Source organism: Mycteria americana, chromosome 1 (genome assembly GCF_035582795.1).
Source record: "Mycteria americana isolate JAX WOST 10 ecotype Jacksonville Zoo and Gardens chromosome 1, USCA_MyAme_1.0, whole genome shotgun sequence".
NCBI lineage: Eukaryota > Metazoa > Chordata > Aves > Ciconiiformes > Ciconiidae > Mycteria > Mycteria americana.
Window position 1 is genome coordinate 8812199 of NC_134365.1, and position 14293 is coordinate 8826491.

General features: G+C 44.5%; 1 protein-coding gene across 1 annotated transcript in view; it reads left to right on the forward strand.

Moving 5' to 3' along the window:
* Window positions 1–14293, forward strand: part of ELAPOR2 (endosome-lysosome associated apoptosis and autophagy regulator family member 2) — a 106802-nt gene that overhangs the window by 62968 nt on the left and 29541 nt on the right. The window contains exons 3-7 of the mRNA XM_075489504.1: window positions 6360–6555; window positions 7181–7328; window positions 10158–10244; window positions 12666–12771; window positions 13410–13562. Coding sequence (XP_075345619.1) covers window positions 6360–6555; window positions 7181–7328; window positions 10158–10244; window positions 12666–12771; window positions 13410–13562 — 690 coding nt within the window. The remainder of the gene's footprint in view (window positions 1–6359; window positions 6556–7180; window positions 7329–10157; window positions 10245–12665; window positions 12772–13409; window positions 13563–14293) is intronic.

Sequence of the window (14293 nt, forward strand, 5' to 3'; positions counted from 1 at the left end):
CAGATGCCTCTATGTACTTGTCCTTGGCCACATCTTCCCCTCCAGGTTTGTGGCATGTGTCTGCTGAACCCAGCAGCTGTTCAGAGGGACAACTGTGTGATGCTGCCAACCTCATATTTCTTTTCTGGGCTACAGTTTTCGCCTCTGCCCATGGGAGGCTGAGATAATTCAGCCCAGACTCTGCCTGGAGGAGATGGCAACGTCTCACCTGAAGCCCAGGCAGTGGGGCTCTGGATGAACAATGTAGGAATGGAGGGAGAGAGTTGGAAAGCCAATGTTTGAGATTATCTTTCCTGTGTATTTTCAGTTGTTTGGATAGAATTGCTCCATTGCTACCCCTTCTGATATTGTTATAATCTGACAAAATCCAGTCATGTGCCTTTTTAAAAATTGTAATTTATTGAGAGCCTGGGGGACACAGAAGGATACACATGAATATGCACATGCTCAGTGGCAACAGAATAAACACAAGAGCTGAAGTAATTTTAGGTATAATGACTGAGAAATGTCTGGAGAAAAATATCTGCTGAGAAGATGATAGAGGTAGTGGGTCCAAATGATGTGGGATGTGAAACTGGCTGAGGGAAAGTGTAAGACTGAGTGGCCAGGGCTGCGTAAAGGAGGAAAGCAATTGAATATATTATAGGTTTGATGTTGGAGGATGCAGGGCATTGAGGCAGCTTTGATTAATCTTCTGGTGAAATCACAAATATTCTGATCCCTCTCACAGGGTGGCAATATCTGGGAGATATTTGACATGAGAAAACACTCCAGAGGAAGGTTTCAGACCTCAGAAGAAGTTGAGTAGTAATATACATGTGAGGTTCTACTCTGTTAGTCCAGTTGTGTTCCCGATAAGCCTGTTCTGACCCCCAGCATCAGAAAGTTAAGCAACGTGAGATTGTTAGCGTCAGTTACTAGAAGAGAAATGTGCCAACTAACATTGATCCTAGTCCACCAAAATCACTGGGAGGGCCACAGCTGTACTAAAAGGCAGAACATGACCCTGGAGCCTTGCAGTCAAAGGGCAAATGAGGCAAGCCTGTTTATGGCCTGTTTTGTCCTCTGGGGAGCCGTTTCCATGTCTGCAAACTGATTGTAAAGTGCTATCAGATCTGCAAAGTAATGTATTGCAAGCACTCCTTGGAAGTGGTTACACAGTGGGCAGGGCTCCTGCTTCAGGATGCCTCATGTCCACGATGTGTCCCAGGAGGGAGGGAAGATACCATCGCTCTTGAGTCACAGAGCTTATGAGGAGGGGGATTAATTAGATTTGCTAGTTTGACCTTGCAGGCTATTAAAATGCATCAAGTTAGGCTGATGCTGAGGCTGGTAATTTGTATTTGGCGTGAGCTTTTCTTCCATATGGTGTCCAGTTATGGTATGAAGCACTTGAGAGACAGAAAGTCCATCACATGCCATGACAGATTGTTCCAGTGATCAGTCATTCTCCCTATTAAAAATGTGTGTGTTATTTCCAATTTGGATTTGTCTGGGTTCAGCTTCCACAAGGTAGTTCTCCTTATGCAGTTTTCTGCTTGATTAAAGAGTCCAGTGGGCTCCTGTGTTTTCTCCCCCTGGAGATGCTTATATATTAATCAAATTGACTCTCAATCTTCTTTTGATAAACTAAATAACACTTCAGATCTCTCACTGCAAGATGTTCTCCTTAATTTTAAAAGCATTTAAAGTCCTTTTGTTTTGCATTGACCTCTTAAAAATGCCGAATCACAACTATATTCAGTATTAGAACGACCCTCTTGCCTGTAATACACACATTTCATCCTACGCATCTCTACCTCCACTTCTAAATATATCCACAGATCTCATTAGCGCCTTTTTGCACGTCTTGACAGTGGAAGCTCTTGATGAATGGTGGGTCCACACTGATCCCTCAGGCTTGCTGCTCTCCGGGATATGTTTCTGCCTTCTGCAGACTTTGAGTGGGCTCAGGCTTGCCAACAGATCTGAGTTGCTCGTGTTACTTCAGGATTTATCACTCTGTTGGTCTCTCACATGCCAATGTTAATACCTTTCCTTTTTTATTTGCCTGCAGATCATTGATAAAAATGTGGACAGCCATCAGACTCAGTCCTGGGGCAGGCAGAACTGCTCCCTTCCTTCCTGCTCAGTGATGGTTTCCCACTGACAGCTCTGTCTGAGATTTGTTACTCAGGCAGTTCTTAATCCATTTAAGATGTGCCTTACTGGTATTATGTGACACTACCTTCTTCATCAGAATGACATGCAAAACTAAGTTAACTGTATTAGAAACCCTAAGTCTATTACATCCACTCAGTCACCTTTATCAAGCGACTTGTAATTCTTTTAAAGAATGAAATGAGGTCTGTTTGACAAGACTTATGCAATGGTTTTGGTGGGTATTAGTACTGTAGCTCTTGTTAATTTTTTATGAAGTGAATCTGGTGTCAGGTTTATTGCATCCACGTATGAATGTGTGTGGCTGCCTGTGGCAGTGTCTAACAGTACTTTGTAGCATCTTTTGTGACCAAGACTGGTCACCTGTACAAACCACAACATTTTTTTTTCTTCTGTATTTATTTTAAGAAAGCTACAGCTGCAAATCACCAATAATTGCATCGGCTTCACTGGAGCTACTGAAGGCATCAGTGTATCCAGCACCACAGTACGTTATGCTGTTCCTAACTGCCTCTGAAAATGTTCTCCCAGTTTTAAAAACGCGCATGATGGAGCAAGTCGTGAAACCTTTTAATGCATTTCACAGTTTTTTTCACAGAAAGAAAGAAGATCAAATTCAGTCTTCACAATGTGCGTTGCTCTGTGTAAGTTGGTGTGTAGCTCCCAAACTGATATTTGAAAGGTAATAGGAGAGTTTGCAGTCGAGAGGGAGTGATGTCCAAACAGGATCGATAGTGTCAATTCTGGAAAAGATTTTCAGAATTGCCTACGTGATTTAGCAGCCTTAGTTCTGTTTTCTGAAACAGGGTAGACATGTAAGGAATTATTCAATAGAGATGTTTTCTCTGAAAATTTAGTATCAAATGCTTAAACAAATGGGCTCTGGGGTCGGGGGCAGATAGTGTTCACAAAGGGTGCCTCTAAGCCAGGAGACTAATTTTCCCTCTGGAGTCTGAAGCAAGAGGGAGGGTTTAGTGGAGGACAAATCAGAGCACATACCTAAAATATATGATTTAGATTCCTGAAACTTCACATCACACCTTAACCTCCTATGTGGTGATGCTGTCCTTCCTGTTGACAGCATCTTGCGTGTGTCACCCTCACAAACACGGCGGTGCTGCGATAATGTCAACTGTTTCTGTGGACAAGTGGTTGCTGGTCAGTGCTGGATCTGTGCTCAGCTACGTCCTAGTGAGATGGAGCAGCCACAAGTAAGGCAAAGCGCCAGTGCCCTGGGACGGCTCATCTGTCTGTGCCCTGTCCCCACCCCGGGCAAGTGCCTCCTGGCCCATCATGGGGAACATCTGCTCTACAGGGTCCCTCTGGGCATGGCCACAACCTGCCCGTCTCCAGCTGGGACGGACTCCTGAATTGATGCTGCTTAGATTAAAGAGGGTTTGGCCTGGCTTTTGGTCTCCCCCTGTGCTGGAAGAGCAAGTTGTGCGACACTAGGAGAGGAGACCATCTCCATGCTCATCACACGCCATGTTTCCTCCCCATCCCCCTCCAGCTGCTCCCGACCGCCTGGAACGAGACCAAACGATGCATCTGTTCCAATGTCAAAAGTGGTTTGTGTTGCCATTAACCATATTCAGCCCCAAATTGAACCTGGCAAGCAGCTGGCATGCTCAGAGCTAGTTTGCTTGCAGACGTATGTGTTTTGATGGGAAATGCTGCTGCCTTTGAAATACGATTCTTAGAAAAGGGAAAGAAGGTAATTCCCCACCTAAATAAGAAAAAGGTTCATCTCTCTCCTGGAAGGTGAGTGATGGATGGCAGTGACCTGTGTGGCAGCCTGCCTGATCTTCTATACCCTTTTTTTCTCTAAAATGATCAGGTTGCAAGGAGTTAAAAGATATTAGTTTAGTTATAGCAGTAATCTCTGCTCAACCTCACTGCAATGGAAGAGGAGGCTCTGCTGCCTTCTGCATCTTCATTATGGCAGTGAATCGCTTGCAGTTACTGACTCCTTATTTGAAATTCACAAATCTGGAACATGGTTTAAGCAGTGCTCTCTAGTTCTTGCTATTTAACCTTCTTAAAAAAAAAAAAGTTGAAACTGTTAAAGGATTTGAATATGTCATGATAGAGGTCACTCTTTTACTTCTATTCCTGATGCCTTCAAAAGAAAAAAGATAAAGCAGGATTAATTAATAGTGCTAAAGCAGTGTCAGGACACCTTTATGCATTTAAGGTGAAAAGCTGTACAATGTGTGGTCTCAGTTCAGACACACACGGAAGTCCTTGCTACTTTTCTCTGTGTCTCTGAAAAAAGCTGTGCTTCTGACCACAGCTGCAGGTACATCCTATGGCTTGAGCTGGGGTCGCAGAGGTAGCCAGATGGCATGTTAGCTGTACCACTCTATCACATGCCACTGCCTACAGAAAACCACTTGCCCCCACTGAGGGTGGATTTTTTGCCTGTCTGTCAGTCTTTCACAGAAATCTGTTGCAGCAGGATTTCCTTGTATATACCCACCCCAGCACCCGTCCCTGCTGAGGTTCTGCCCACTTTCCTTCTTGGTTCATTGCCAGTGAGCAATGGGGCTAGAAAAACAGATTTGTTGGCTTGAAGTCCACTGGTTCAAATTCAGAGTATGCTGATATGACCAAGGGGGAAAAATGACCCTTTGGCAGATCTTTCCATCAAAATGGACCTTTTATCTGCATTCCAGTGCTGCCTGTCAAGGACAATTACACAAAGAAATGTTGTGAGAGCCGGCACAGAAATGGGAGCCTGAACTGCAGTTGGATTCAGATGGAAATTGGTGTTACGCAGCCATGACTTTATCAAAGTACTTACAATCAAACAAGTTTTTCTGCAGTTAGATAAACATCAGCACATCTATGAAACCGCATATGCTGGGACTTCAGCTGGCGTCAGTTGTTTTGGGCCAGTTTCACTACTTTGGCTAGCAGTCTGTTCTTGTCCTACAGTTTCTCAGACTGGGAGTTTTTGTCTCTTAAAGTGAGTTTATGAAATATCTGTCACTGCATAATGTGGCATGCATGAAACAGTAAAAAATCCCACCATTTCTTGGGATGCGAGTTGTGTGCATTGCTCTGAATCCTGCTTTGGCTAAACTGGCACAGTTAAGTTTAAAAATCTGCGAGCGACATAGGAAATATTATGGGCTGCAGAAAGTACTCATTTGTTTTCCATGCAGGATGTTCAGGCTCAGAGAGGGCGTGGTGCAGCACGGGGCTGGGGGAAGGCGGGATGGTCTGCCGTTGAAATGAGCACCCAGGCAGGAGTTACGATTCCTGGCAGAGACATGGGGCTCCGTGGGCATACAGGACTTCAACTGCTGTTCAGGTTTCCTCTGTATAATGGGGAATATTCTTCCCTTAGCAGGTAGAGATGTGATCAGACTGGAACAAGGGATATATAGTTACTTGGAGTAAGTAATTTTAAAGACATCAGTAAAAAAAGCACTTTGGGAACGTTCCTTCTAAATTATACTTCCCATAGTTACGTATGTTGGAGTACTGTCTTTGCTGTGCTGGCAATCAGTGTTTATTTTCTCAGCATGCAAATATCACCCCAGTCAAAGATCCCCATTTGCAAGACACAGGCCCACTGGTGATCTTTTCCAAGACCACCTGGTCTATCAGGTAAGATGTTCAAGGCTTTGTAGGCAGCCCACGTGAGGAGAAATGTGGAGAGAGCCTTGGATTAGGTCTGCAACTCTCAGCTGAGGTTTGTAGTGTTATACTACAGTTAGCGTGCTGCTGTGCACTCTTCTTAGCTACAATACAGGTGGGTGAGATGAGTCTGCTCTGGCTCTCAGGTGCTGGTGATTTTAATTGAGTTCAAGGTGTAACAGGTGGGTGAGCAAGGGTGAGGAGAACGGTATTACAAGCCCTCATTTTCACAAATTGCTTCTGGACACAGTCTGTGAGGAGACATTTCATTTCTAAAATCTCATTTTGCCCACGGAGACAAGCTCCAAATCAGGAGCTGTCATCTGAGATTTGGTTTCAGTGCTGCCACGTCAGTGAAAAAACAGGCACTGGTGAACATCTGAATTTTGTGGCCAATGTTGGTAGTTCAGCTCTTGTGTTCCTGGGGCTGGGGCATTCCTGTTTGGTTCCCTTTAGTGACAGTTCACTCTTAATTAATTAAATGTAAAAAAATTAAAGGAAATTAATTGGGATTAATTTCTCCATTCATATGTTGGAAATGATTGTCTCCCCAGCTTTCTCCTGTGCCTCTGGCGAGTACCTGGAGATGAAGAACCAGGTGTGCAGCAAATGTGCAGAAGGGACCTACTCGCTGGGCAGTGGGATCAAGTTTGACGAGTGGGATGAGCTGCCGGCAGGATTCTCCAACGTGGCGACTTTCATGGACACGGCGGTTGGCTCGGCTGAGAATAAAGCCGACAGCTGCAACAAGTAAGAAGTTCTGTTTGCACCTGGGTTACGCAGCCATGGGTAAATCTGAGACAGCTCAGCAGCACCAAGCCAGCTTAATGATTTATCTAAGCTCTCCAGAAGGTAACCAGCCCTAGTAACGGCAAACAAGAGTGGCTGGAAAGCGAAATTTTTTGCCATCTCTTTGCTGTCATCACAGTCTCCTTGGGCTCATCAGCAGCTAGTGAGTCTAAGACCAGCCTGGAGCTGCTCTTATTTGTAGTTGGAAAGCTCCAGGGTCATGGTATAGTAAATGTGGCTAAAAGGTACTTTCACAGCCTATTTAGAGACCCATGGTGGTTGTAGAAGACTGTTTCTGAGTATAATAGAAGGTATGTTGAACCTATGGATAATAAACCTTTCCTATGTAGGCTGGGTCCTAAATTTCTAGTACCATATCTTTTCCCTTGCACAGTTTTAGTGAAAAGTATTATATTTACATGAAAAATAAATGGGAATCCAGTAATAAAGTTATAAATTCACTGCAATTAGCTATTGTGGGATTCTGGGTTCTTTATTAAGTAACATGTTTTTGTATCATAGTGTAAGAAAAGTCGCCTCAGTGTCTGTGATCTCAGCTGAGGCTTGTTTTGTTTGTGTTCATCAGCTCTTCGTGGACACCTCGAGGGAATTACATAGAGTCGAACAGGGATGATTGTACAGTTTCTCTCATCTACGCTGTGCACCTGAAGAAATCCGGTTCTGTTTTCTTCGAATACCAGTATATTGACAACAACATCTTCTTTGAATTTTTTGTAAGGCCTTTTATATAGTGGATCTGACCTTTTATTGTAAGAATTCAATCCAGATAAAGACCATTAGAAACAGCTTTTTCCTCCCTTTACATTCCCCATATGTCCGTAGCTTGTTATTGCAGAAGAAGATAAAAAAATCTTCTCTTTCTGTCACTTATGCTGCCTTTTGGCAATTATTTCAGCTTCAAAACTCAGGCTAAACTGATCCTATCTATCATGCCCTGGGATTTTTTCATTAGGGGTCATGACTGCCCCTGTTAGTGCAGCCTTTTATGAGACTACTGTTGGTGGTAGATGCTTCAGTTTGGGGATGTTTGACTTGGGATGCCTTTGAAGGGACTTGACGTTTAAAAAGACTTCTTCAAAGGTAGGCATCCAGAACCTGAGGTGCTCCAAGGCATTTGTATGTGGAAACCTTAGCTTTAGTTTTAGGTCAATTTGGGTCATAGCAATTAAGATGAGAAGAAAAGCAGGAGAAGAGGCAAAAGGGTGATCCTTAAAAAAAAAAAGTATATGAAAAAGCTGGAAACAACAGTTCTCCAGAGAGATTTAGGAGTAAAAATTCAGATGACTTTCAAGATGAATTAGGCTCTGAGGATGTGTCCACACTGTGAAATGGAGGGGCTGGGGGTCATTAGCTCTGAAATGGGAGCAGCCTGGCTGGGCTTACGCCATGCTGTACCCAAATTACTAAAACAATCTGATCAGCAGGGACTCAAATGGGAAGGACAGCCCTGCTCTGCCCACGTGGATGGACTGGTTGGGGTCCAGGGAGCAGGTTGTTCCCAGCACCAGGCTCCGCAGTGTGGTGCAGATGCTCCATGTCGCTGAGACGCTTTGGAAGGTTTCACCAACAGGTTGCTTTCCCTGGCATGTTATACCTGCCATTTGGGTCAGAAAAGAACTTAATGAGAAGGCAACTCAGAGCAGGAGATGACTGGAATTTTTCAATCTCCTCTGTTACTGCCTCTCTCCCTGTCTGGTGAGCTCTGGTTTTCATCTGAAAAACACAGCTCATGGTATCTCACAGGAGTGCGAAGCCTTAGCTGGTGTTGGTTAATGTTTCTTGAAGCTTGGAGAAAGTGCAAAGTATCCTTATCCTTAGTAAAGATGGGAAAGGAAGACAAAAATAACCTGCTGGAGGCACCCTCTTGCTGCTACATCAGTGCAATCTATTGCGCTTTGATAGCAGACAGTGCAGGCAATATTATTTAGCTATTTCACTTTTATATTAGACTATCTTGCCTTCTTCATGGGGAGAAAGCAGCAAATATGCTTTCTGCTGTCAGATGAATGTACCAGGATGATGTATCCTAGCTCCAGTTGCTTGACTGACTGATCTACTCCTGCAATGGAGCAAATATATTGTTTCTCTGAGCACTGGCTTTGAAAATGGCTTTTTGAATATTGCTTTTATCCATATCCCACTCATTCACCTCCTTAAATTTATCATTCCCTGTTCAAGAAGCAGTGAGTGGTGCAGTCTTTTATAGAAATGCCCATGTAAATAATTCCCAGTCAGCCTCAGTATTTCAGGGAAACCATATTTAACACTCCTCTGAAAGTCCATTTTTTTTTCTCCAGCAGGGCTTTGTGTTTAAATATATTTAACAATGACACTTTAGCTCTGGACAGTGGCATTTCAGTGGCAGTGGCTTGCAGGCTGCTGGGAAATTATGAAGTTTTTGAGCTCTCCAGGTGCAGGGCTCTCTGCACTGCCAGTCTGAGGGTAAGCGAGGAGATGTCCTCAAACGTGGGAAGCAAGTGTGGATGCTTCTTGTTAGATACCCAGTGCTTCTGCAGCCTGCCCTTCCCAGGCTCTACATATTGAAGCCCTTTACACCTTGTGAGAAGAGACTATATGTTCTTACCTCCTTTTTGCAGATGGGAACTGAGGCACAAAGATGCTGTAGCTCAGATTGCACAAGATAATTAGGGATCTACCTTCTACTTAGATGGTTCTTCTCACCTCTTTACCTCAGTGCTGTTGGTCTAGATGGGAATTAAGTGCACAGATGCTTTGGAGGATGTGAGGTTATGCGACTTAGTCTTGCTGTGGAGCAGCTTTGAGGAGGATGCTTGACCCCAGGTCTTCTGAAAGTGTTGAACTGGCCTTTCTCCCTGGTGGAATGAAAGCTGAGTAATTGAACTCGTGCCTCAAAGGAACTTGATACTTTTTCTTCAGAGAGGACAGTTATGAGAAGAAAGAAGTGGACTGCTGTGAGGCCTTGCACCAAACCTGCTGCAAGGAAAGGCTGCTGAGCTGCGCTGGACCTGGGCGAGGGACAATCAACCTCACACCTCTTCCAGGGCAGACTCTCCATGGCATGTTGCCTCTCCCTTGATAATGTTACTCTCATCCCTAGTGAGGTCAGGTGGCAGGGAGCCAAAGACATAATAGATATTGGCTGCAGAGAAAGCAGATTGTCTTCTAGCTTTGGCCTGTCCACTCCTACCTCCTCTCTGACTTAGAAGCCCATGGCCTCTGGATTTAGACAACTGGGTCTTGGTGGGCTCAGGAGAAGGAGGAGGCAGCCAAGACAAGATACTCAGCATCCAAGTCTGACCATATAGCGAGAGGACAAGGCTGAGATCTTCTCCTCCTGCTCTTTTTTTCCATCTGTGTCAGAGGTGGTCATTGGAGGCATTGTTAAGCTGCTAGCAGGTTTTGAAAGTTGGGGTTTTTTTGCCACAAATAAAGCAGCTGCTGTCCTAAATATGTAGACAACAGGAACGAAGCTGAATCTTATCATTCCCTGACAGCAGTGATTATACTGACAGAGAGATGCATCTGATTATGGTCACTGATCTTGTGTTTTTAATTAACAGATACAAAATGACCAGTGCAAAGAGATGGAGTCCACGGCAGACAAGTGGGTGAAGCTAACAGACAATGGGGAATGGGGCTCTCATTCTGTAAGTGTGCAAAAAATTCCTTAATGAAGCTCTTTTCCCATTTATAAATCTCAGTGATTTCCTCTAAGCAGAGAGCAAATAAGGGCCAGATCCTGTGAATGCATCTGAAGAAGCACAGCTTTCCTAGTACTGTGGGCAAAGCCACTGAAATCTCTAAGGGGCTGATCCCAAAGCAAATGATACAGATGCAAGACTTTGTATTGATTTCCCTGGGCTTTGAATCAAGTGCTTTATGAGTTTAAATAGATTTATGCAAATCTGCACGCCACAGTCACTCTGCATGATTGTAATTGAAATCTTCTACAACAGTTGTTTGCTCATGAGAACACTCAGGAGATTATTCCTTGTTGCTCAGCAGAGCGGCAGGAGCGGTGTGTGTATGTGGAGGCAGGCAGGACAGGCATTTTATTCTCAAGTGTGTGCAGAAGAGCTGGACTGCACCCAGCTTGTGCTCCATGGTGACTTACCCGGTTGAAAAGCAAGCTGGCAGCACCAGGGTGGCTCCTGCAGCGCTGATACGAGCATGTTCATGTTGGGAGCAGCAGCCCTTTGGCTGGCCTGTGACCCAGCTGGCTGAGTTTGCTCGGTGCACAAACCATGTGCAGACCAACTCATTAGCTGAGGGTCATGCCTGGCTTCCACTATACCATCATACCCTAATTCCCAGAGACATACCAGCAAAGGCCCAGCGTAGGTGACATTATGCCAGAAGGCGACGGCTTTTTATGGGCATAGCCAGCAGTCTGGTCTTTGTTTTCTGCTTATCCTCCTGTAGGAGAAACCATATTCCAGAGCCAGCTCTGTTTGGCAGTGCCTGTTAGCTCAGGTGCAAGCCCTGCGCGAGTCACATCTGGAGGCAGGAGAACTGGGTGAGGAGGGGTGAGTGGCATGGGCTGAGAGGTAGATCCAAGGCCAGTGCATCGACGTGGGTGAGCTGAGAGATGTAGACAGTGTCTGCACGGGAGATGGTGGCATCTGAGCTCATTGTCCAGGATGTGCAAGTGTCTCCACTGACTATGAAGGTTGCTCGGATGCTTGGCTGAGACATGCCAGCTAGGTGAGATGACTGTTCTGGCTCTCCTTGAGGCTTTTGTCTGCATTGCAAATCCTGTCATGGCAGCTTCTCTGAGCCCAGTTTTCCAGTTGCTGCAGCCTCTGCTTTCAGCATGCTAGTCCTACTGCACCAGAGCTGATGCTGAGTGTCTCTACACCACACAACATGATGTTTAATTCAATATGGTGCCAGTTCTGCTGTTACCTGCAGTAACCCAGGTCTCCTCTGCCCCCCTGGATAGGAGGTGTTTGGGGAGTGGGAGATACAATATGCTGTATCTCCATATATAATATATGCTCCATATATGAGATATGCTGTATCTTTGCTGAGTTTTTGGACTCTTTATCCTGGGTGAACAAAAACTGTGGTCCATCCAGGCCTGTACAGCACTGCTGTAAATCTCTTTACTGTGGACCCTTATGCTGATAGAGTTTATCCCTCTTCTTGTGTGAAAATATAGCACCTTCAGGCCAGTATCACTGTGTTGGCAGTAGGCATCTTGTACTGGGCTAGTAGATATAGTACAGCTTTGCTGGCCAGGGAGAGTCTTGGTAAACCTGCTCCTTTTAGTAAGTGGAGTGATACTGTAGTTACACAGGTAAGTTGAAGGCAGCAGGCATCAACACTGCTGCTGAAAGAAGTGGTCCTGCCTTCCTCCTCCTCCTTACCCCAGCCATGGTGCCCCCAACCCACCACCCTTCCTGTGCCAGCACAGGGGTTATGCTGAACCATGCTGTGAAGGCAAGTAGGTCAAAGCAGTTGGGAACTGGGTTGTTTTCTGCATCTCATCTAGCTGTTCAGGGTCAGAAATGAGCAGGAGGGATGGGACTGCTGCTGGGGATATTCAGGGTTTGTGCCTGGCTTATTGATTATGATGCTATAGTGTTAGATGCAGGCAGAGCTTGATTTTTAAAGCCTGTAAACAAAACTTGTGAGCCTGGATTTTTGAACTCTGGGTCATGTTGGGTTTCTTTATAAATGTGTATCTCAAGGCTCTAAAAACAAACTGATTGACTATATCTGAACATAGAGCTAGAGATAAAAGCTCCTGAGTGCTGGCGTAGCTGGATAAAGGCAGGAACAGCTTTTTCCCAGTTCTGCTGACAACAAGGTCAGGAGCAGCTCTTGGTGTTTTTCCATAAAACTGGAGTGTTGAGCAGCTTTTTTATTAAACCCACTTTGGCACTCCTCAGAGATGTCTCTACAGCATCTGCCTAGCTGTCTCCCCATAACTTCTTGACTCACTAAGCAGCTTAGAAAAAGCCAGGATTGCTGCTAGGATGCAAGAAATCTGAGTAACAGAAGTAAGAAATAAAGCAATTTCTTGGTGAGGGGATGCCCGCTAACTGTCATGAATATTGTTGCAGGTAACTCTGAAATCAGGTAGCAATATATTATACTGGAGAACAACAGGGATTCTCATGGGATCCAAAGTAGTAAAACCAGTTCTGGTGAAAAACATCACAATTGAAGGTAAGTGATATTTGCCTTTTAGGTCTTATCTCACTCTTTTGTCAGTGCTTGCCAAGTGCCACTGGTGTGCTTACAGCACTGAAGTGGCTTTTTTAGCCCCATTGTCCCCTGTCCCCTTTAAAGTGCAGGAACAGAACAGAAAAACTTTAGTCAGGGAAAAGGCTGAAAAATTAATTTCGCTAGTAAATGATGCCATCTACTGGAGAAAACTGGCTTAGCAAATAAAGAGAGAGAAAAAGGAATAAACGGGTTGTCTTTAATGTAGTATAGAAAGACCATGCTTATTGGTAAGCCTCTCAACAGTGATAAATGGATGTATATATCATAAGAATGACAGTTAAATTACTATTTAAATAATTTAATTAATCTGGGATTGCTCTTTTGGTCCTGTTCTAAATGTAATCAAACTTGGAGTGTCATATAAGGTTCTTACATGGGCCATACTTGTATTGAGGAGCAAAGATTAAAGACCTAAATCAAGAGTCAGCAAAGCCAAAGTGTCTAAAGTGAGTTGTGGAAGTCTGTGATTTTTAAGCTGTGTTACCCAGCTAGCTTGCTTTCCCCCCTAAGCAGGTGGGCAGTAGTTACAGAGCATACCTTTCTGTATTTCAGTGCTTTACCTGTAATTTACCTTACAGGAGTTGCATATACATCTGAATGCTTCGCATGCAAGCCTGGTACCTTCAGTGACAAACCAGGTTCATCTGGGTGCCAGGTGTGTCCAAGAAATACTTATTCTGAGAAAGGAGCTAAAGAGTGCACCAAGTGTAAAGAAGAAATGTATTATGCAGGTACATAAGTCAAATGGGTTAAGCAAAACCAGGAGAGTGTGAGTATGTAAGGTCTTAAGCTGTTTCTGCGTGCAGATGTGAGAATGGTTTTACCCAACAATGAAGTTTAGTCTCCAGTTGATATGCAGAGGGGAAATGAAGATGGGCCTTCCCAAAAGCTGCAGGGGGCACATATATACATAATGGGCCACAATCGATCTTGGCTAAGGTCATCTATGCTAACGTGAAGGGATCGTTATCTTTATGAATCTTTATGACCTCTAAGGGAACAGTTCTGAAGGATAATAACAGTCGTGCTGTGCCCTCTCGTGGTAATTTGTGTTATTGGTCGGCGATGACCTGAATTGGCTTCATCACTGTCTTCAGACTTGTCATGTTTCTACGGAATCTCCTTCCCAAATCCTCTCCTGGCCCGTCCCTGCCTCCTGTATGGTTGGAAGATGTGGTGTTCCAGTTGCAAACCCTAGTCCCCAAAGTCCTCTGCATTCCCAGCTGTGGTTAGCAGGTGATCATCAAGTAACACAGGCAAAATCCATTCTTCATGGTCAAAATGTCTTCAGTCTTCTTCCTTGTAGCTGTTTTATAAGAAAGTTTTTGAAGAATCAGTTACTGACCATAGAACCTGCTATCACAGTTTATAGCAAATGACTGGGGACCTGTGCCTGTGCTCATGATGGGAATGGGAATTTTGGAACAATATCTGGGTACAGAAAAAATTGGTCCAGTGTTGT